This window comes from Anomaloglossus baeobatrachus, chromosome 1 (genome assembly GCF_048569485.1).
Source record: "Anomaloglossus baeobatrachus isolate aAnoBae1 chromosome 1, aAnoBae1.hap1, whole genome shotgun sequence".
In the NCBI taxonomy this organism is placed as follows: domain Eukaryota; kingdom Metazoa; phylum Chordata; class Amphibia; order Anura; family Aromobatidae; genus Anomaloglossus; species Anomaloglossus baeobatrachus.
Window position 1 is genome coordinate 51,208,758 of NC_134353.1, and position 24,227 is coordinate 51,232,984.

Consider the following 24,227-nt stretch of genomic DNA (forward strand, 5'->3'; position numbering starts at 1 on the left):
GATCCCGAAATGCAGTGCGGTGGATCACAAGGACCTGTATATGGAATGCTTATGCACCTGCGATGTGTTCCACTGCACTGTGACCCATCTTTCCCTGTGTGTGTGTGTCTGTGTCCGGGATTGGCGTCTGCACCGTCGCAGCTACAGCCACAAAATTTTGCACACTCTCACGTCTGGACCCCAAGAGCGTCAAAGGCTATGCTGTGAGGCAGAATTTTAACCCCGCGCGTTCCAATTTACCAATCAATTTTGCCCCATCTACATAATGGGGGGAAAAAGTGAAATAAAAAGTGTATCCGCACCGTCGCATTTACAGTCACGAAATTTTGCACAGACTCCTCATGTGACCCAGGGAACGTCGTAGACTATTTTGACAGGAAAATGTAACCCCACGCTTTACAGTTACACTCCAAAAAACATGCCTCCATTAAAGTAAATGGAGCCTGGAACTACAGGTTATTAGTATGAGCTGTGATTGGTTGCTATAGGAACAAAAGACATTCATAGTATAAGAAGCTTATATGTGATTTAATAAGATGTCGGTGGGGAGACGGATAGAGAAACAGGGACAGAGAGACTGGGAACGGGACAGAGAGACTGGGAACGGGACAGAGAGACTGGGAACGGGACAGAGAGACTGGGAACGGGACAGAGAGACTGGGAACGGGACAGAGAGACTGGGAACGGGACAGAGAGACTGGGAACGGGACAGAGAGACTGGGAACGGGACAGAGAGACTGGGAACGGGACAGAGAGACTGGGAACGGGACAGAGAGACTGGGAACGGGACAGAGAGACTGGGAACGGGACAGACGGAGCACATTACTTGGCCAATTTAGTTAAATCTGTGTGGAATATCTGTGGTGTAGAAATATATATTGTGAAATGCTTCTATTAGCTTAGTTTTTGCCTTTTAATAATTACATTTCTATCTTTTTTGTGTGCAGAATACATTTTTGTTAATACATTCTATTTTGTTAACAACAGTTATTAACCCTGGCGAAGTGTGTGTGTGTGTGTGTGTGTGTTTTTTATTATACAGGTCCCCCCATTCCCTCCAATCCACCAGTATTTGTCTATTTCTGTGGATGACACTACTCAGACAGCCCCTTCTCATTCCCCATATTATTTTAAAATAATAAAGAGCTTGTACTCTCCTCTCGTGCCGGCGTGGTTCCAGCGGTGTCGGTGCTCGCTTTCCCAGAGCTCACATGAAGTTGTCACATCACTCACTCTCCCCACACCGAATGGTCCTGCCGCCTTTTTGCTCCCCCTGCCTCACCTTTTGTGGGTGTCATTAAATGGTTTACAAGAGCCGGTGTCTCTCTGCAAAACTCATACATGCCCGAGGATTACAGTACCAGGCTTCAGAGACGCACTGCACGTGAGAAGAACCAGCATGAAGTCCCTGGATGATCCGAAGGTTCAGTGTCTGGACATGCGAAGTGCATCTCTGAAGGCCTGGAAGTGTGTGAAGGAATGACATGCAGATACACAGCACTGACGCCGGCTTTTGCAAAGCATTTAAAGGGCATCTGTCACCAGAATTTTGCCACCTAATCTGAGAGCAGCATAATGTAGGGGCAGACGCACTGATTCCAGAGATGTGTCACTTACTGGGCTGCTTAGTGTAGTTTGGATAAAATCACTGTTTAATCAGCAGGAAATTATCATTACAGGACTACTTGGTGTGTTGCAGGTAGTCCAGCATATTCCTAAGCTCTGTATAAGGGTACGGTTCCGCATGCGTATGACTCGCGTGAGTCTCATCAGCATCGCCCACCACGGCCGCACACTCTCCTGACAGGAGCAGGTCGGCTGCATGTATTTCCATGCAGCTGAGATGCTCGGGTTCAGAGTGTCAGGCCGTGCCTGGTGATACCGATGTGAGTCATACGCAAGTTCGTACGCTTATACAGAGCTCATTAATCTGCTGGACTATCTGCAGCACGCCAAGTAGTCCTATAGTGCTAAAAAAAAATCACTGTTTTTAATAAGCAGTACATCTAAACAACCCAGTAAGTGACACATCGCTGGAATCAGGGTCTCTGTCTCTACATCATGCTGCTCTCAGAAACCTGGTGACAGATTCCCTTTAATCATACCCACAGGGGAGTAATAACATGGTGAATGGGGCAACTTGTCTGGGGAAACAAATGGTCAATAGGTTATAGCCAGGGCTTTAATAAAAATAAACTTGTGACCAAAGTAGTTGCTCCCTGCCTGTTCTTCGGCTGCACTGATTGGTCACAGTCCGCTCCCGCCTGCGATTCCGTGGCTTCTCATGCTATGTAGATTGGCGGAATCACATCAGTGATAGCCGTCCCATCCCCCCCAGTTGGGCAGCATGACGATAGCTGTCCCGCCAGTCTACAGAGCGGATGAGAAGCTGGTGCTCTGTCGCGATGTTAGCGGAAGCAGCTGGATCACCGGCAGGAGCAGTCTGTGCCTGCGGAGAACGACACACAACAGGCAGGTAGGCAGCAGCTGACTTGATGGTGGTGGTTTGGAGACGTGGGCTGTAGGTGGAGAGTAGAGGGCACATTCCCTCATCCACTGATGACATGTCTCTGATCTCCCGGGAAGATGATGATAAAGCGCATTGATTAGTCGCCGGTGAAGGATTAGCTGCATCTTTATCTCTTTAGGATCAGTTGTTTTTCTCTATTGAAGGGAAACTACCTTATGGCTAATCCTTATCAGTCAGGGGGGTTTAATCTCAGTGTTAACCCTGCGCTGGCTGAGGCGGCTGTGACTCATTACGTGAGGGGTGAGGTAATGTCCTCTGTGAGGAGGCTGATGTCATCCGGCAGATAGTGGCCTTCACCCCGCGCTCTCCGGGGGCCGATGCTGAGCGGTGCGCCGCTGCCTCCGGCAACTCATTCATGAATATTCATCCTCCTGTTCTGGCTCCTGAGCAGCAGCCCGGCAGTAACATACAGCGGAGACGTCGCTCTATATAAATCAATCCTTGTATGTTGTCACATCCTCTGTCTTCTTTATATTACATATCCTCCTTTTATTTTATTTATTATTTTTATTCCTTTTTTTTTTTTTTTCTTCTTTCTTAATGTTGGGAGGATTTTTGCCCCCTCAGTCTATATTTCGGTGAAACTGCTACCCGAAGATGTATGTGATCTACTGTGAGTAGGATATTGAGGAAAATCTTGGATCTCCTCAGGGTCATGTTAACCCCTGTAAATACTATATTTATTTCTTTTTGTTAGGATGGACTTTTTTTTCCCTTATTACTTGGCCAAAATAGCAAAAGTGAAATTTGTGTGTCTGTGTGTGTGTGTATTTATGTTTAATATATATATATATATATATATATATATATATATATATATATATATATATATATATATATATATATATATATATATATAATGAAGGGAATTTTGTTACTTACCGTAAATTCCTTTTCTTCTAGCTCTTATTGGGAGACCCAGACGATTGGGGTATAGCTACTGCCTCCGGAGGCCACACAAAGCACTACACTAAAAAGTGCTAGGCCCCTCCCCTTCTGGCTATACCCCCCCGTGGTATCACGGGTTCTCCAGTTTTAGTGCCAAAGCAAGAAGGAGGAAAGCCAATAACTGGTTTAAACAAATTAACTCCGAGTAACATCGGAGAACTGAAAAACCGTTCAACATGAACAACATGTGTACCCGCAAACAACAAAAAAATCCCGAAGGACAACAGGGCGGGTGCTGGGTCTCCCAATAAGAGCTAGAAGAAAAGGAATTTACGGTAAGTAACAAAATTCCCTTCTTCTTCAGCGCTCTATTGGGAGACCCAGACGATTGGGACGTCCAAAAGCTGTCCCTGGGTGGGTAAAGAAATACCGCATGTTAGAGCTGCAAAACAGCCCTCCCCTACGGGGGTGTCACTGCCGCCTGCAGGACTCTTCTACCTAAGCTGGCGTCCGCCGAAGCATAGGTATGCACCTGATAATGCTTGGTGAAAGTGTGCAGACTGGACCAGGTAGCTGCCTGGCACACTTGTTGAGCCGAAGCCTGGTGTCGTAATGCCCAGGACGCACCCACGGCTCTGGGTGAGTGGGCTTTTAGCCCTGAAGGAACCGGAAGCCCCGCAGAACGGTAGGCCTCTAGAATTGGTTCTTTGATCCATCGAGCCAGGGTGGCTTTAGAAGCCTGCAACCCCTTGCGCGGACCAGCGACAAGGACAAAAAAAAAAATGCATCGGAACGGCGCATGGGCGCCGTGCGGGAAAAGTAGATTCTGAGTGCTCTCACCAGATCTAACAAACGTAAGTCCTTTCCATACCGGTGAACCGGATGAGGACAAAAGGAAAGCAAGGATATATCCTGATTAAGATGAAATGAAGATACGACCTTAGGGAGAAACTCCGGAATGGTGCGCAGCACTACCTTGTCCTGGTGGAACACCAGGAAGGGAGCCTTGGATGACAGAGCTGCCAGCTCAGACACTCGCCGAAGCGATGTGATCGCAACGAGAAACGCCACCTTCTGTGACAGGCGAGAAAATGAAACTTCCTTCAGAGGCTCGAAAGGCGGCTTCTGGAGAGCAACTAGTACCCTGTTGAGATCCCATGGATCTAACGGCCGCTTGTACGGGGGTACGATATGACAGACCCCCTGTAGAAACGTGCGCACCTTAGAAAGACGTGCTAGACGCTTCCGAAAAAAAAACACGGATAGTGCCGAGACTTGCCCCTTAAGGGAGCCGAGCGACAAGCCCTTTTCTAACCCCGATTGCAGGAAGGAAAGAAAAGTAGGCAATGCAAATGGCCAGGGAGACCCTCCCTGAGCCGAGCACCAGGTTAAGAAAATCTTCCACGTTCTGTGGTAGATCTTAGCAGAGGTGGACTTCCTAGCCTGTTTCATGTTGGCAACGACCCCTTGGGATAATCCTGAAGACGCTAGGATCCAGGACTCAATGGCCACACAGTCAGGTTCAGGGCTGCAGAATTCCGATGGAAAAACGGCCCTTGGGACAGTAAGTCTGGCCGGCCTGGTAGTGACCACGGTCGGCCGACCGTGAGATGCCACAGATCCGGGTACCACGATCTCCTCGGCCAGTCTGGGGCGACGAGTATGACGCGGCTGCAATCGGATCTGATTTTTGCGCAGTACTCTGGGCAAGATTGCCAGAGGTGGAGACACATATGGGAGCCGGAACTGCGACCAATCTTGCACTAAGGCGTCTGCCGCCAGAGCTCTGTGATCGCGCGATCGTGCCATAAATGCCGGGACCTTGTTGTTGTGCCGAGACGCCATTAGGTCGACGTCCGGCACCCCCCAGCGGCGACAGATTTCCTGAAACACGTCCGGGTGAAGGGACCATTCCCCTGCGTCCATACCCTGGCGACTGAGGAAGTCTGCTTCCCAGTTTTCTACGCCCGGGATGTGAACTGCGGATATGGTGGATGCTGTGTCCTCCACCCACATGAGGATTCGCCGGACTTCCTGGAAGGCTTGCCGACTGCGCGTCTCTCCTTGGTGGTTGATGTATGCCACCACTGTGGAGTTGTCCGACTGGAGTCGGATCTGCGCTCTTTCTAGCCACTGCTGGAAAGCTAGTAGGGCAAGATACCCTGCCCTGATTTCCAGAACATTGATCTGAAGGGTGGACTCCTGCTGAGTCCACGTCCCCTGAGCCCTGTGGCGGAGACAAACTGCTCCCCACCCTGACAGACTCGTATCTGTCGTGACTACTGCCCAGGATGGGGGTAGGAAGGATCTTCACTGTGACAATGAGGTGGAAATACGCCACCATTGCAGAGAGTCCTTGGCCGTCTGGGAAAAGGAGACTTTCCTGTCCAGGGAGGTTGACTGCCCGTCCCATTGGCGGAGAATGTCCCATTGAAGTTGGCGCAGATGAAACTGCGCAAAGGGAACTGCCTCCATGGCTGCCACCATCTTCCCTAGGAAGTGCATGAGGCGCCTTAAGGGGTGCGACTGGCCTTGAAGGAGAGACTGCACCTCTGTCTGCAGTGAACGCTGCTTGTTCAGCGGAAGCTTCACTATCGCTGATAGAGTGTGACACTCCATGCCGAGATACGTTAGTGATTGAGTCGGTGACAGATTTGACCTTGCCAAATTGATGATCCACCCGAAAGTCTGGAGAGTCTCCAGCGTAACATTCAGGCTGCGTTGGCATGCCTCGAGGGAGGGTGCCTTGACGAGTAGATCGTCCAAGTAAGGGATCACCGAGTGTCCCTGAGAGTGCAAGACTGCTACCACTGCTGCCATGATCTTGGTGAACACCCGTGGGGTTGTCGCCAGACCGAATGGCAGAGCTACGAACTGAAGATGGTCGTCTCCTATCACAAAACGTAGAAAAACGTTGGTGCTCCGTAGCAATTGGCACGTGGAGATAGGCATCTTTGATGTCTGTTGAGGCAAGGAAGTCTCCTCGAGACATTGAGGTAATGACGGATCGGAGGGATTCCATCCGGAACCGCCTGGCGTGCACATGATTGTTGAGCAGTTTTAGGTCCAGAACAGGACGGAAGGAGCCGTCCTGTTTTGGAGTCACAAAGAGATTGGAGTACAAACCCTCGCCCTCGTTCCTGAGGGGGGACAGGGATCACCACTCCTTCTGCTCTTAGAGCGTCCACCGCCTGCAGCAGGGCATCTGCTCGGTGGGGAGGTGGGGCCGTTCTGAATAATGGAGTCGGAGGACGAGAACAGAACACTGTCCTGTGCACGTGAGCACAATGTCCGTCACCCACCGGTCTGTGACCTGTGGCAGCTAAATGTCGCCAAAGGCGGGGAAGTCTGCCATCAACCGCGGATGCGGAGAGAGAGAGAGAGAGAGAGCTGAGAGTCATGAGGAGACCGCCTTGGTAGCGGTTCCTCCGGCTGCCTTCCTTGGGCGTGATTGAGCCCGGCCGGAATCTGCGCCCGTCTGAGGTTTTGTAGCCCTTTTGCACGAGGACAATTGGGACCTGCCCGAGCTTGGGAAGGACCGAAACCTCGACTGTACTTTTAGGACAGCTTTAATAGGGTAAGTCGCAGTGCAGACATTGCGGGGTTATGGACGCCTCTGCGGTACAGATGTACATGTGCTCAAGGCCAGCTGCGCAAGAACAGCTGAACAGGTTAGGTTGCCTATACGGCTGTGAATGCCGGAGCAACCGACACGCCGATAGCCTCCTAGACAGATTTCAACCAGAGTCCATCTGTCTGTGAATGGCAACTTTAAGTGAAGCCCCATCTCCAGTGCAACTATGTCTCTAGACGCAAGCCTGGAGATCGGAGAATCCACCTTTTGACCCTGGGTCCAGCGCTTGACCACGGCAGGGGAAAAGGGATAACGCGTATCTTTAAAAAAACGTTTGGAGAAAACGCTTATCTGGTAAGCGTGGTGTTTCTGGACTGCTTCTCTGAAGTCAGCGTGGCCAGAAAAATACTCCATATCCGTTTGAGATACTGAAAAGGGACTTCTCCTGCTGTGAAGCTGACTCCTCCACTGGGGGAGCTGAGGGAGAAAGATCCAACCTTCCATTGATGGACGCTATAGGATCATTCCGTATGGCGTTACCATCCGGTGTATCCGGATTGAGAGCGATGTCAGGATCAAAGTCCTGGAGAGCTGCCTTATCATACAGAGAGTCCTCCTGGGACCCCCCGTTCCAAATGAGGTTGGTCAGGAAGATTGCCCATGGCCTGTCTGGACTGCAAGTCTCTATCTTATGACAATATATCTGTCGAAACTGCAACTCCGTCCCTGTCCTTGGACAGGGTTGACAGGTGGTTTCTTTGGCCACGACTAGTAGAGACCCCGGCAGACGAAGTGCTAGAGACCCCGGCAGACGAAGTGCTACAGGGGAGCATGCACACAATGGGACGGTGTCATGAAAAGCATCCCATGTAGTAAAAACAGCACTGAAAATCTGTGTTGCTTTTTTGCCGCTGCCGACTAGCCATCTAGAAGTATATAGCCAAGAATGGTGACCGTACAGTGCAATGTATAGCATACAAGCATAAAGTACAAATGAACACTGCAGCACAAGCAATACAAGCAGCATAGAAGCCTATGCCCTGGCACCTCTGCTCTTCTGCTGCTGTAGACTAGTCATCTAGGGGAATATAGCCCAGAAGAGTGACCATACAGTGCGATGCATAGCATACAAGCACAAGTACAAATGCACACTGCAGCCCATGCAATACAAGCAGCATAGAAAAAAACCTGTGCCCCAGCACCCTTGGTTTTCTGCTGCTGTAGTCTAGCAATTCCAGGAGAATATAGCTAAGACTAGCGACTGTACAGTGCAGTGTATAGCATACAAGCATAAACACAAATGAACACTTCAGTACGTGCAATACAAGCAGCCTAGAAAGCCTGTGCCTTAGCACACCTGCTTTCCTGCTGCTGATGTGTCGCTCTCCAAGCGGGCATATAGCGACCTATGCAGTTAAAATACACATGTACACACTGCAGTATATATTGGGGTCAGCACTATGTGTGCCGCTTATCGCCCGCCTATAAGCGGGTGTATGGTCGCCATAGTCCTGCCTGGTTGCCGTCTGCGCCCGTCTGTCGAGCTCGTACTGCAGTAATGGCTGCCGGCGTCTTCCCCAGCTCGTGTGAGGAGGGGCGGGCCGTGGGCGTGCCCCAAATCAGAGCGGGAATCCGGCGTCCGACAGTGTGCAGTGAGAGGGCTGGAGCATGTAAATAAGGCTCCAGCCCTCGGCGCTGCTGATTGCTCAGCGCCTGTCCCCTTCCCTGAGTGACAGGGAGGGGGCGGGAACGAAGCGGCACTAGGCCGCAGAAGCCGGGGACTGGATTTATAAGCGCCGCCGCCGTAAAAGCGCGGTCGGCGCCCAGTCCCCGGCGAACTAAAAGTCCCAGCCGCGCCGCCGCTCCCGGAGCGTCCGGCGCGGTAGTTCCCAATACACAAAGTCACTCAGCAAAGCTGCAGTGACTGTAACCCTTTACTGTCCCCGGCGCACTAGCACACCCAGCAAGTCTGGAGTGTGCTGTGTCTGTGTGTCCGGGGACACAGAGTACCTGTAATGGTGCAGGGCCATGTCCCTGAACGGTACTCCAGCTCCGTATCCAGCAGGTTCAAATGGGTCTGTGGATGGAGCCCGGCGTCAGAGCTTTGAGGCCGGCAGGATCCCACTTCCTCAGAGCCCCCCAGGGGGATGTGGAAGGAAAGCAGCATGTGGGCTCCAGCCTCCGTACCAGCAATAGGTACCTCAACCTTACAACACCATCAACGGGTGAGAAGGGAGCATGCTGGGGGCCCTATATGGGCCCTCTTTTCTTCCATCCGAAATAGTCAGCAGCTACTGCTGACTAAAATCTGTGGAGCTATGCATGGATGTCTGACCTCCTTCGCACAAAGCTTGAAAACTGGAGAACCCGTGATACCACGGGGGGGTATAGCCAGAAGGGGAGGGGCCTAGCACTTTTTAGTGTAGTGCTTTGTGTGGCCTCCGGAGGCAGTAGCTATACCCCAATCGTCTGGGTCTCCCAATAGAGCGCTGAAGAAATATATATATATATATATATATATATATATATATATATATATATATATATATATATATATATATATATATTATATATTTTTTTTTTTTCACTTTTTTTTTTTTTTTATTTTCCAGTATTTTGCCATAAAATTGACTTGGCAGTATGATTCTCCAGATCAGGGCGTATACGTAGATATCAACCATACAGTTTTTTGTTTTAAGAGGTAAAAAAAAAATCGCAAATTTTGGGGTTAAAAAAAAAAAAAATTACGGCTGTAGACTTTTCGGGAATTGTATTTTTTTTTTTTTTTTTTTTTTTTCTTTTCTCTCAACACATCTATTTGCATTGATTTATTCTCACTTTTACAAATGCAGCAATATTGTGTGTTTTTATTCATTTTTAATGATAGTTGGTTTTTGTTTTTTTTTTTTTTTTGTTTTTTTTTTTTTACTTTTTGCAGAATTTCATAGTCCCTTAGGGGACTCTGCACCTGAAATGGTCTGATCACTTGTTCTATATAAAGCAATGCCACAGAATTGCTGTATGTAGAAGAAATCAATCTCCTATGAACACCGGCAACCCCCGAAGTTAGTTTTCACAGGAATGCAGAGATGATACACGAGGGTCATCGACTGCCCCTTGGCTGCCGTGACATCGGCGTCCCGCGTTTCCGTCAGAGCAACGCGCCCCCTCTGTCGGAATGCGTTATATGCAGCTGTCAGAGATTGATAGCAGCATTTAACAGGTTCACAGCCGCAGCCAGAGCTCAGATCCACCTTTCACTGTTAGAGGTAGATGAAGGCTGAATAATTCAGCCTTCATCTGCAGGGAACGATGCAGGCTCAGCGTGTAAGCCCATATCAAAGGCAGGGAGACTCTTGACGTGTATAGGACATCGTGGATCATTAAGTTCAGAATCTTTGCTGTGAACATTTGAGGTCCAATATTTGGGGCACAACACAGGGTTTCATCTTTCTGGTGAAGATGGATTCTATTGTTTGTCATGTCGGCCATGTGACATCCAGTGAGCCTAGAAGGAATACAGGAACTTTTCTTCATGTTATCACCTTATGAGGCTACCAAGCAATGTGATGTGCCACTGTCTCCTTCCCTAAATGACAGCGCAAATATCCACCCTGCACATAGGGACAAACAAGAAGAAAAGCTCCTTCATAGCTGAGGATTGGAGGCTGCACAGGAGAGGGATAAATGTAACAAGCTGTAAGATTAATACAGGCGATAACATGAAGAAAAGCTCCTGCATATCATTCACACAGGGCAGAGGAGAGGCACAAGCTGTGATATATACAAGGTGATAACATGAAGAAAAGCTCCTGCATATCAGTCACACAGGGCAGAGGAGAAAACAAGCTGTGATATATACAAGGTGATAACATGAAGAAAAGCTCCTGCATATCAGTCACACAGGGCAGAGGAGAGGCACAAGCTGTGATATATACAAGGTGATAACATGAAGAAAGGTTCCTGTATCCCATAGTCACACAGGGCAGAGAGGATGGTAACAAGCTTTGATGGATTAGAAGGTGATCACATGAAGAAAAGGTCTTAATTTCCACTGAGGTCACATAGACGGTTTTAGGGTACCAAGCTGTGATTGATATTTTCTCTGTGACCTCAGTGGGAAACATGAGCTTTTCTTCATGTAATCACCTTATTGTACATATATCACAGCTTGTTCCCCTCCTCTCTGCCCTTTGTGACTGATATACAGGAGCTTTTCTTCGTTATCGGTCACACAGGGCAGAGAGGAGTGTAACAAGCTGTGATATATACAAGGTGATAACATGAAGAAAAGCTCCTGTATTATCACCTTATTGTATATATCACAGCTTGTTACACTCCTCTCTGCACTTTATTACTGATTTTATACAGGAGCTTTTGATCTTTTTTTTTTTATCCATTTTTCATCATTTATTTCATCATTGAGCTTTCCCCACCTTCTTATGCATCACAGCTTGTTCTCTCCTCTGCCCTGTGTGACTCTATGGGCAGCAGGAGCTTTTCTTCATGTTATCACCATGTATATATCACAGCTTGTTCTCTCCTCTGCCCTGTGTGACTCTATGGGCAGCAGGAGCTTTTCTTCATGTTATCACCATGTATATATCACAGCTTGTTCTCTCCTCTGCCCTGTGTGACTCTATGGGCAGCAGGAGCTTTTCTTCATGTTATCACCATGTATATATCACAGCTTGTTCTCTCCTCTGCCCTGTGTGACTCTATGGGCAGCAGGAGCTTTTCTTCATGTTATCACCATGTATATATCACAGCTTGTTCTCTCCTCTGCCCTGTGTGACTCTATGGGCAGCAGGAGCTTTTCTTCATGTTATCACCATGTATATATCACAGCTTGTTCTCTCCTCTGCCCTGTGTGACTCTATGGGCAGCAGGAGCTTTTCTTCATGTTATCACCATGTATATATCACAGCTTGTTCTCTCCTCTGCCCTGTGTGACTCTATGGGCAGCAGGAGCTTTTCTTCATGTTATCACCATGTATATATCACAGCTTGTTCTCTCCTCTGCCCTGTGTGACTCTATGGGCAGCAGGAGCTTTTCTTCATGTTATCACCATGTATATATCACAGCTTGTTCTCTCCTCTGCCCTGTGTGACTCTATGGGCAGCAGGAGCTTTTCTTCATGTTATCACCATGTATATATCACAGCTTGTTCTCTCCTCTGCCCTGTGTGACTCTATGGGCTACAGGAACTTTTTCTTCATGTTACAGCTCGTTACCTTCATCTCTCCCATGTGCAGCCTCCACCATCCTCAAGGAGCTTTTTGTTTGTCCCAATGTGCAGGGTGGATATTCGGCCTGTTATTTAGGGTAGGGGACAGTTGCACAGCTCAGTGCCTCCTGTGCCTAATCTGGGCTTTGATCAATAATTTTTTTTATTCGTGCAACTTTTCTTTAGGATTCCTTCTTGTGCGCTGCTTCCTTTTGTTATTCCTCTTGGAAATATATACATTTCCAGGAGGAATAACAGATGTTTCAGTATTGAAACAAAGTAAACTTTTCCCTAGCTTGTGAGTATCATGGTTACTATGTAAATTAGTACTTATTAAAAGAGAGGGCTGTCTTTAGGTCCATGGATGGGGCTGTATGGAATGGTTTGCGTTTCATGGCAGTTTTGAGATCATTACACCAAACTTTGGTACAGATTATACACAAGCTTTATATATAAACTCCCCCCTCACGGGTGCTCTATAGGTGGCACCTCAATTTTACAGTCCTTCTATCCCCTGCCTGGGCTGGTGGCGAGCGCTCCCCTTAGTATCCCCCATAATGACCCGTCCGGTCTCTGTCTCCCCTTAGGTCTTCGGTAATAAGATGATCATCCCCTCGCTGGACGGAGACCTCTTTCAGTGGGACCGAGACAGAGAGAGCATGGAATCCGTCCCCTTCACGGTGGAGTCCCTGCTGGAGTCGTCATATAAGTTTGGTGATGATGTGGTGTTAGTGGGAGGAAAGTCCCTGACAACCTACGGGCTGAGCGCCAGCAGTGGTAAGGTGAGGCATCCTGGGCCAGAGGAATGCAGGCGGCCGGGCTCACGAGCTGCCGTACCCCGGGGGTGAGGACTCTACTGATGTAATCGTGCCGTGTGCACACTGACAGGTGAAGTACATCTGCTCCGCCATGGGCTGCCGGCGGTGGAACGAAGAGGAGACTGAGCAGGACGACATCCTCCTGTTACATCGGAAGCAGAAAACTGTGCGAGCGGTGGGACCCCGCAGTGGGAGTGAAAAGTAAGTGCCCCTCCGACATAAACAGCTGATTGAGGGTCTGGGCAACTACTGATGTAATTTAGGACATAGTGGGGTAATGGGTCATAGCCATGCCACAGTAATCCAGAGGCCTGGATGTATGTACATCTGGACTTCATGATTTATCGTTCATGACCTTCCTTTCACTTTTTTTTTTTTTTTTTTTTTTTTTTTTTTTACTCTTCCTTTCTTTCTCCCTTTTATCTTCCCTTCCTCTCTTCATTGCACCCTTTTCTCTCTTCCTTTCCCCACTTCCTTTTACCCTTTCTCTTCCTTTTTCCTCGCTTCCGTTTCACCCTTTTTCCCTTCCTTTTCCTTGCTTCCGTTTCACCCTTTCTCTTCCCTTCCTCGCTTCTGTTTCACACGTTTTCTCTTCCTTTCCCCACTTTCACCCTTTTTTTTTTTCTCTTCCTTTCCCCGCTTCCCTTTCACACTTTCCTTTTTTTTCCTCGCTTCCTTTCACCCTTTTTTCCTCTTCTTTTCCCCGCTTCCTTACCCCGCTTCCGTTTCACGTTTTCTCTCCCTTCCTCGCTTCCGTTTCACTAAACACCCCCCCCCCCCCTTCCCTTCCTCGCTTACTTTCCCCACCTCGCCTGGTGCTTGTCTTGCAGTACATTGAATGAGGCATTTTGGACAGAAACTGAAAAGTCTTCATAAAAGTGATCTATGTTCCTTACATCAATTGATTGGTTTTCCTCCTAGATCTAGGTTTTGGTGGCTGGTTCCCTGTCTGTGTTTCCACCAGGAGGGTCCGTCGGTCTGCTCTTGCGGTTCTATCTCTCCCCGTTATGAAGGCCGTGGATCCTGCAGATATTAATCACAACCTGTAATTGTATATTTGCACATTTCCTTCCTCTCAGGTGGAATTTCAGCGTCGGTCATTTCGAGCTGCGTTACATACCAGACATTGAGCCGGTTGTGGGTTTTATTGAAGGCCACATGGAACCCAGCGTTGGCACCGACGACTCCAAAGTCATCGCTGATGTGGACGAACAAGAAGTGGGCACGAACGACGTGCTGATCAAGGTCTCTGTGGCCGACTGGAAGGTCATGGCTTTTAACCGCCACCTGGGACACCTGGAGTGGGAGCACCAGGTATGGAGCATCGTCTTCTGTGTTGGCGTGAGGGGCTCTGCATCAATGCAAAAGGAAACGGACCTCCATTATGTGCCCAAGTCGTTGTAAGGCCTTTGGTAATGTTTAGTCCAGACAGTAGACCGGTCCCCGGGCTAATTCCTCTTACCTGTACCGGCTTGTGCTAACTTTAAAGTCTCTGTACACCTTCATGTAGATTTTATTTTTGGCGATGTTACTTGGTCTGCGCCATTTAGGTGTAACAGTTTTCTTTGCTGCAAATCTAGTAGAGTTCATAGGTCTGGGCTCTGTATAACCCCACCTACACCCCTGATTAGCAGTTTCCTGTGTACATTGTCAGCAACCAGCCAATCATGGGTGGGGCAGGGTTACACGGGTTAGCTGCACTGCTCTGCACCCAACACCTAGTCCGGCAGTGATAATCTCCTGCTGATAAAACACTGATTGTATTGAAACTACATTATAAATCCTAATAAGTGCCAAATGCCTGGAATCTGGGTGTCTGCCCCTACATTTTACTATTGTCAGATCACATAGCAGAAAGCTTGCTGACAGATTCACTTTTAAGATTGTGTATAGGTAGTTATAGCAAGCACTCAGCTGTGATTGGTATTATATGGGTTCTAAACCTTTTCAGTCACTTATAGCAAGCAGAGTTCTTGACGGGTGTGAAGAATATTAGGAAGCTACACAACATGCATTACAGAACTGTTGAGCTTGATTTTATGTAAAGCCGAAGGATTATGACAATATCACCAATCAGTCAGTGTGATTGGCGGCAGCGCTCCATTCTCCTAGATGTTATCCTTTCATGATTGCTGAGGGTCTCGCCGCATCTGCCCCCAAACCTTGTCATTTTATAGTGTGCAATTCTTAATTTCCCCAGTAGTGGTGCTCTGGGAGCCCTTACTGCTGGGTTTACCCACAGATTGCTGCCTCAGACATTTCTTTCTTGTACGGCCCGGCCTTCGATCCCCTATAATAATCTATATATATAATTGCCTTAGTCTGCCTTAGTCTGTCTGTCTGTCTGTCTGTCTGTCTGTCTGTCTGTCTGTCTGTCTGTCTGTCTGTCTGTCTGTCTGTCTGTCTGTCTGTCTGTCTGTCTGTCTGTCTGTCTGTCTGTCTGTCTGTCTGTCTGTCTGTCTGTCTGTCTGTCTGTCTGTCTTCAAAATTGTCCTTCCGGTGACATTGTGTCCTTACGGTGACACAAAGCTGATTGGCCGCTGGGCTCGCCATGACCCCGCCCCCCCACACAGATCGGCCGCTCGCCCAGGCTGCGCCCACACACGGATTGGCCAGCCGCTCGCCCAGGCTCCGCCCCCCCCCCCCCACAGATTGGCCTCTCGCCCCGGCACCCTGCAGGCATTGGCAACTCGGCCACGCCCCGCCCCCCTCACGCAATGGACGCTAGCTCTGTCCCCCTCCCCCCTCCCGCGCATTCCCCGAACTGACACGGTCACGGCTCCCAGGTGAGTACTGTACAACCCCCCCCCCCAACGGGAGCCCACACCAGCATACGCCGCCAACCCAGCCGACACTTACCCTCGCATTGCTGGCCTTGCTGCCGTATGCTGGTGTGGGCTCCCGTGCGAGTGGGGGACGTGATGCGCTGGTAACCATGGTAGCATAGTTACCAGCACATCAAGGTCCTGCAGCGGCGGAAGATCCACACGCACACACATAACAGCACACACACACACACACACCAGATCACACTCACTCTCACACACACATCGCATCCACACACTCACAGCATCCGGCGATATCGCTTGCTTCTCGGCCTCGATACTGTGCTGCTGTGACCTTCCAGGACCTGACGGAGGATCACATGGCCAGAAGCATGTGGTATCACCGGATGTTGTGAGTGAGTATCAGCGCGTATGTGCGATTTTGTCAGTGTCTGTGTGTGTGAGTGTATGCGATCGGTTGTGTGTGTGAGTGTATGCGATCGGTTGTGTGTGAGTGTCGGCAGAGGAGCACGGCGTGCTGGAGGAGGCTGGGAGCAGAGAGGCTGATCTTGGGGGAGGCTGATGCTGGGGGAGACTGGGAGGGGAAGGCTGATGCTGAAGGAGGCTGGGAGGAGAGAGGCTGATCCTGGGGAAGGCTGGGAAGGGGAGGCTGATGCTGAGAGAGGCTGGAAGGAGAGAGGCTGATGGTGGGGGAGGCTGGAAGGAGAGAGGCTGAGGCTGGGAGGAGAGAGGCTGATCCTGGGGAAGGCTGGGAGAGGGAGGCTGATGCTGGGGGAGGCTGGAAGGAGAGAGGGTGATGCTGGGGGAGGCTGGAAGGAGAGAGGCTGATGCTGGGGGAGGCTGGGAAGAGAGAGAGGCTGGGAGGAGAGAGGCTGATGCTGGGGAAGGCTGGGAGGAGAGAGGCTGATGCTGGGATGAGAGAGGCTGATCCTGGGGAAGGCTGGGAGGGGGAGGCTGAGAGAAGAGAGGCTGATGCTGAGGCTGGGGTAGGCTGCGAGGAGAGAGGCTGATGCTAGGGACAGAAAAGGCTGATGCTGTGAGGAGAGAGGCTGATGCTGTGAGGAGAGAGGCTGATGCTGTGAGGAGAGAGGCTGATGCTGTGAGGAGAGAGGCTGATGCTGTGAGGAGAGAGGCTGATGCTGTGAGGAGAGAGGCTGATGCTGTGAGGAGAGAGGCTGATGCTGTGAGGAGAGAGGCTGATGCTGTGAGGAGAGAGGCTGATGCTGCACGATGGGGAGTGCGCAGCATGGCGGATGGAGCACGATGGGGAGTGCGCAGCATGGCGGATGGAGCACGATGGGGAGTGCGCAGCATGGCGGATGGAGCACGATGGGGAGTGCGCAGCATGGCGGATGGAGCACGATGGGAGGTGCACACCTCCCCCCCAACACACACACACACACACAACGCCCTACACAGACACCCACACACACAGACAACGCAGCACACACAAATATACGCACATACCGCACAACACACACATTGCTCAAAACATACCTCCCCCCAAAACACACCACACACACACACACACAAACGCTACAGACACACAGCGCTCCACAAACAACGCAACACACATACAACACCGCTCTCACCCCCCGCCACACCCAGAACATGTACAGCGCCCTACACAAACACTTGGTAACTACACACAACAACATCTATATATATATATATATATATATATATATATATATATATATATATATATATATATATATATATATATATATATATATATATATATATATATATATATATATATATATATATATATATATATATATATATATATATATATATATAAACAAAAATCATGTTAATAATATATTTATTCACTTGTATAGTGCCATTAATTCCATAGCGCTTTACATACATTGGCCACACTGTCCCCATTGGGGCTCAGAATCTAAAGTCCCTATCAGTATGTTTCTGGAGTGTAACCCTTGTTCTTGTCCTCTCTCCAGTTCTGCACTCCCATAGCATCGGCCTGGCTGGTCAGGGATGGGAAGGTGCTGCCCATCAGTCTATTCGATGACACGAGTTACTCATCGGATGACGATGTCCTGGAGGACGAGGAGGATCTCGTGGAAGCAGCGAGAGGAGCTACGGAGTCCAGCTTCTACCTGGGTACGTGTGACCGATACTGTGTGTACAGCGCCCAACAGAGGAAACGACTCCTCCGCTATGGTGCCCGGTGTTTTTCCTTATCCTTACCCTTGCGCCCTGCTGTTTGTAACCTCTTAGTGTAAAACTGTTTTTTGTTTTGTTTTTTTTTGTCTTCTTTTGTTTTACGTTTTGAGTTGAGGCAAACCCCCCCCCTAATTTATAGCACAACAGCTGCTTAAATTCTGACAGATTTTCCTCCCAGTCCCTGACTAGCGGATATCTCTTCTGGTGGAGCCGCACTATAGGTGAAAGAAGCAGCAAATTAATTTTGAGGCCTGCATCTTCCCCCTGCGCACTCCCAAGTGCGAAAATTTGCAGTCTTGATAAATTGTAAATCTGGGTCGTTGTCAGTCTTCACTTTTTTTTTTTTTTCCTGGCTCCATTATGTGGAAGTGCAGTGGCCCACGGGGGAGGCTTCAGATGTTAGAGGGGCCAATTGGATATGTAGTTGCACTGACAGCAGATGGTACTGTCATAGTGTCTGAAGTTGGTTGCTGGACCCATAAACACTTCCCTCGTGTCCACAGCAATTGTCAATAGCAGGCAGCGGCACTTAAGGAGATGGTATAGGACCCCACCCTGGGGGTCCTCCTATGGAGGTGGTGTCTGGGTGCGGGTGTTTGGCGCACCTATGATGTTTGTGCAATGTTGTTTACTGAAGGTAAAGTGGAGGAAGATCACTGTATTGGATACACTTAGTATTTTGTCTATGAAAGAAGGTGTCTTATGAAACAAGCAAGTTTGTGGCTCTCCATAATGGCTGGAGTACAGTTCTCCTCAGTTTGGGGGTCTCTCGGAGCGGCTGGAGTACAGTTCTCCTCAGTTTGGGGGCCTTTCAGAGCGGCTGGGGTACAGTTCTCAGTTTAGACCTTTCAGGGTGGCTGGAGTACAGTTATCCTCAGTTTGGGGCGTCTCGGGGGCGGCTGGAGTAAAATTGTCCTCAGTTTGGGCCTTTCAGAGCGGCTGGGGTAAAGTTCTCAGTTTAGGCCTTTCAGGGTGGCTGGAGTACAGGTCTCCTCAGTTTGGGGGTCTCATGGTGGCTGGAGTACAGGTCTCCTCAGTTTGGGGGTCTCATGGTGGCTGGAGTACAGGTCTCCTCAGTTTGGGGGACTCATGGTGGCTGGAGTACAGGTCTCCTCAGTTTGGGGACTCATGGTGGCTGGAGTACAGGTCTCAGTTTGGGGCCTCTCGGGGCGGCTGGAGTACAGTTCTCCTCAGTTTGGGGACTCATGGTGGCTGGAGTACAGGTCTCCTTAGTTTGGGGCCTCAGGGCGGCTGAAGTACAGGTCTCCTCAGTTTGGGGGTCTCATGGTGGCTGGAGTACAGGTCTCCTCAGTTTGGGGGACTCATGGTGGCTGGAGTACAGGTCTCCTCAGTTTGGGGGTCTCATGGTGGCTGGAGTACAGGTCTCCTCAGTTTGGGGGACTCATGGTGGCTGGAGTACAGGTCTCCTCAGTTTGGGGACTCATGGTGGCTGGAGTACAGGTCTCAGTTTGGGGCCTCTCGGGGCGGCTGGAGTACAGTTCTCCTCAGTTTGGGGACTCATGGTGGCTGGAGTACAGGTCTCCTTAGTTTGGGGCCTCAGGGCGGCTGAAGTACAGGTCTCCTCAGTTTGGGGCCTCTCGGGGCGGCTGGAGTACAGTTCTCCTTAGTTTGGGGCCTCAGGGCGGCTGAAGTACAGTTGTCCTCAGTTTAGGCCTCTCATGGCGGCTGGAGTACAGCTCTCACTTGCTGTTGGAGATAATATTCTGCCCAGTCCAGGTGATGCTTCTTTGATGGCGGGACCTTCACAGGTTGGCTCCCCATGGCCACACACTAGTGGTATGGAGCTACTCCATTTTGGTGCTACCGTTCCCTATTGCAGGAGGTAGAGCAGGTAGATCGTGGCATATAAGCCACTTTACACTGGTTTTGGCTGGAAGCACATAGGAAACCAGTATGGAGGAGAGCACGTGTTCAGCCTTCTCTCTCCTGGCTGTCGGAAGCTTCACTCCTTTGGAGGTGATTATGTGAAGAAAACTGTCCCCTCAGCATGGACTGGGATAGAGATTCTGGAAGCTTCCTTACACTCTTCTGACTAGACTGGACTGATCCAGTTCACTGGACGTGTCAGCTCTGAGGTGGGAGACTCTTCCCAGCCGTTGCCATGGCAGCTTGTTGTGAGGAGAATGAACACCTCACTTTTATACAAGACATTGACCAGTAGATGGCAGCAAAGTACATTTAACAATTCCCAGCGTATGCACAGCATAACACAATGCATTACATGCTGCCTAAGTCACTGTGCACAAAGTAATCCTTGCACACTGGAACAGATCTACTGCCGCACAACAACTGTACCTCAGCAGCAGTAGATTGGGTACTGGGATACTACAATATTGTATTGTTTGAGGCTGCACACTGTGTCCGTACCCCTGGATGTGCCCACCACCTCTGGTCTCCTTGCTTCCTCTTCTAACGGGTGATGTCAGCAGCTGCGTTCTGTGTTGTTGCACCCGAGCTGTAACAGACACACCATGGCATGGCTCCAGGCTTTACATGATCTCTCCCACTGGAAGAGGAAGCCAGGAGCTGAGAAATCGAGCGGTCTGGTAAGTACTGGATCTCTCCAGTGTTTGCTGGGTGAACTGGAGGTCACTACTCAATGTAATGCGGGCGTCACAGGGTACGATATATCGGGCGATATGTCGACGGGGTCACGTCGTTGGTGACGCACATCCGGCATCATTTGAGATGTCGTACCGTGTGACGCCTCGGAACGACTGAAGGAGCAAAAATACTCACCTTATCGTTGCTCGTTGACACGTCGTTCATTTTCATAATCTCGTTCCTCCTTCTGTGCGCCGGTTGTTCGTCGCTCCAGAGGCAGCACACATCGCTCCGTGACACACCCCGGGAGCGACAAACACAGCTTACCTGCATCCCGCCGGCAATGCAGAAGGAAGGAGGTGGGCGGGATGTTTACATCCCGCTCTTCTCCGCCCCTCCGCTTCTATTGGCCGGCCGCCGTGTGACGCCGAACGTCCATCCCACTTCAGGAAGTGGATGTTCGCCGCCCACAGCGACGTCGCTAGGCAGGTAAGTGTGACTGGTGTTTAACGACTTTGTGCGCACAAGCGACGGGTGCGGGTACGATCGCTCGAGCGATCGCACGATAGATTGTCCCATGTGGCGCCCGCGTAAGTCTATGTGAACCTTGTTCTGGCCCTCAGACTTGTATTGGGCACTTCTGATAGTCAGAAGTTACAGGCACAAGATGGCACCGCACTACCTGACACGTGCCAGGAAGAGCTGAAGACAGCGGGTGGGGAGTATGAATAGCTGCAGGGGTCTTACTTCAGTAGCACCACTCCAGCGCTGATAAAGACAAAAGAAAACCAAACCCTGCAATGGCGCTTTAATATCACTAATACCTGAGCCGCTTCTTGCCTTTTTTATGCTCGTTCTTGTTTAAGTGATGGCCTTTTCTGACGTGTCACTCCTCTCTGCAGGGATGTATCGGGGGCAACTATATCTTCAGGCCTCTGTTCGGCCATCCGAGAAATTCCCAGTAAATCCCACAGCGTTGGACACCAGGAATGATGGAAACGCCATAATATCTCTGCCCAGGATCAAGTGGAAGCCTTTAATTCGTAAGTGCTTTATCTGTAGGACTTGGATCCACCGGGGGGCTTCCTCAGGTGTCAAGTTATATGGGGGCATCATGTTTCCTCCTTGGACTGGTGCGGTGAGTAGTCATGGCCGCTTTGACATCTCACTTGGTGCCGCTGTATCCTTTTGCAGAGTGCAGCAGTCAAGAGGAGTTTATCCGATGCTTCTCTACTCTGCATAGGCAGCAACTGAGTTGCCAAAGGCTTCACTGTGCACAGCTCTCTCGCTTCTCTCAAATGTGAGCCCGGACGCTTCTGACCCACACTGCATTACTGCTTATGTTCTGCCACCTGTGACTCTCCGGTGTGTCGGAGAGTTGTAGGGGAATGCTGGGAGTTGTAGTTTCACCTTCTCAAGACATATGTACAGATGTAATCCTCTGTCTTCTTCCTTAGATTCTCCTTCCCGGACGCCCGTGTTGGTCGGATCAGACGAGTTTGATAAGTGTCTAAGTAACGACAAGTTCTCTCATGAGGAGTACAGCAACGGCGCGCTGTCCGTGCTCCAGTACCCATACGGTAAGTCTGCGTCAGAGAGACGTCTGAAGGGACTTCCATATATTCTATCCTGTTGGGGTCACCCCTGGGTGTCAGGTCCTGTAGACTTTTGTTGCACCAGATACATTTCCACACGTGGAAAACCAAAAAACTAAATACACAAGGACTATGAGCATATAAAAAAAAAATATTTTTCTTCGGCGCTCCATTGGGAGACCCAGACGATTGGTGTATAGCACTGCCTCCGGAGGCCACACAAAGCAATTACACTAAAAAGTGTAAGGCCCCTCCCCTTCTGGCTATACACCCCCAGTGGGATCACTGGCTCACCAGTTTTCTGCTTTGTGCGAAGGAGGTCAGACATCCACGCATAGCTCCACTGTTTAGTCAGCAGTAGCTGCTGACTATATCGGATGGAAGAAAAGAGGGCCCATACTAGGGCCCCCAGCATGCTCCCTTCTCACCCCACTTGCGGTTTGTAAGGTTGAGGTACCTATTGCTGGTACGGAGGCTGGAGCCCACATGCTGTTTTCCTTCCCCATCCCCCTGAGGGGCTCTGAGGAAGTGGGATCTTACCGGCCACCAAGCCCTGAGGCCGGGCTCCATCCACAGACCCATAGAACCTGCTGGATGTGGAGCGGGAGTGCCGTTCAGGGACAAGGCCCTGCAACTTTCAGGTACTCTGTGTCCCCGTATGGCAGGCCACGCACACCCCAGGCTTGCTGGGTGTGCTAGTGCGCCGGGGACTGTAGCGCTGTGCGCTGGGCTTATAGTCCCTGCAGATTACTGGGGGACTTTATGTGTGTGGATCGCCGCGCCGACCGCCCCTGGAGCGGCGGCGCAGCTGCGACTTGTAGTGCGCCGGGGACGCGCCGACCGCGCTTTTACGGCGGCGGCGCTTCTAACTTTAGTCCCCGGTCTTCTGCGGCCTAGCTCCGCTTCGTTAACGCCCCCCACCCTGTCAATCAGGGTAGGGGAGAGACGTTGTTCAATCGGCAGCGCCGAGGGCTGGAGCACGATTTACATACTCCAGCCCTCTCACTGAGCACAGTAGGACACAGGCTTCGCGCTTTTTCTCTGTGCACGCCCTAGGCCCGCCCCCAGGCTTGCAGCTCCCCAGGACGCCGGCAGCCATTATACACATGCAGTCTGGCTGGAGAACGGACACAGGCTCTGAGGGACCCAGGCTACGGGTTTCTGGCGACCACACACCCGCGCTAAGCGGGCGGTAAGCAGCACATACGTGCGGCCCCACTAGTGCCACAGTGTTATATTTGTGTACTGCACTGTAAGGTCGCTTCTTGGCTGTACACCCTATATTGCTTTGAGGAGACAACAGCATGTCATCCGCAAAACGCAAGGGTGCCAAGGCACGGGCTGTCTTCACTGCTTGTACAGCATGTGGGGCTAATCTACCAGCAGGCTCCAACGACCCTCATTGTGTGCAATGTTCAGTCCCAGTGGCACTTCGTCAGCCAGAGCATATGGTGGTGGTAGCCCAGGCAGAGACGCCTGTGAACCCTACCCCGGTGACGGGGACAGAATTTGCAGTCTTTGCTGATAAAATGTCTGTGACTATGACAAAAATCCTGGAGACCTTGCAGTCCAGGCCAGTTGCTCAGACCATGGACACCGCTGTGTCTATGTTCCCCGGCCCCCCTCAGCTGGAATTAATCCGTAATTCAAGGGGGTCCCAGGCATCACAGGCTGAGGGCTCTGACTCCGATGACAGTCCCAGGCAGCCTAAGCGAGCTCGCTGGGAAAGACCCTCCACGTCATCACGCGGATCAGGGTCTCAGCGAGAAGGGTCTCTATATGATGGCTCAGAGGTGGGTGATCAGGAGTCTTGTCCTGACGCCGCACTCAATTTGGATACGCCAGATGGTGACGCCATGGTAAATGACCTTATAGCGGCCATCAATAGACTGTTGGATATTTCTCCCCCAGCCCCTTCTGCAGAGGAGGCAGCTGCACAGCAGGAGAAATTCCATTTCCTGTATCCCAAGCGTAAATTGAGCACTTTTCTGGACCACTCTGACTTCAGAGAATCAGTCCAGAAACACAATACTTATCCGGACAAGCGTTTTTC

The 24,227-nt window shown here is 50.3% G+C and overlaps 1 protein-coding gene across 3 annotated transcripts in view; it reads left to right on the plus strand.

Annotated features, from left to right (window-relative positions):
* EIF2AK3 (eukaryotic translation initiation factor 2 alpha kinase 3) overlaps window positions 1-24,227 on the plus strand; it is a 106,420-nt gene that overhangs the window by 3,654 nt on the left and 78,539 nt on the right. For all 3 annotated transcript variants that reach the window (XM_075346675.1, XM_075346683.1, XM_075346691.1), the window contains exons 3-8: window positions 12,808-13,002; window positions 13,109-13,239; window positions 14,118-14,352; window positions 17,789-17,951; window positions 21,482-21,622; window positions 22,037-22,159. In XM_075346675.1, the coding sequence (XP_075202790.1) occupies window positions 12,808-13,002; window positions 13,109-13,239; window positions 14,118-14,352; window positions 17,789-17,951; window positions 21,482-21,622; window positions 22,037-22,159 (988 nt within the window). The remainder of the gene's footprint in view (window positions 1-12,807; window positions 13,003-13,108; window positions 13,240-14,117; window positions 14,353-17,788; window positions 17,952-21,481; window positions 21,623-22,036; window positions 22,160-24,227) is intronic.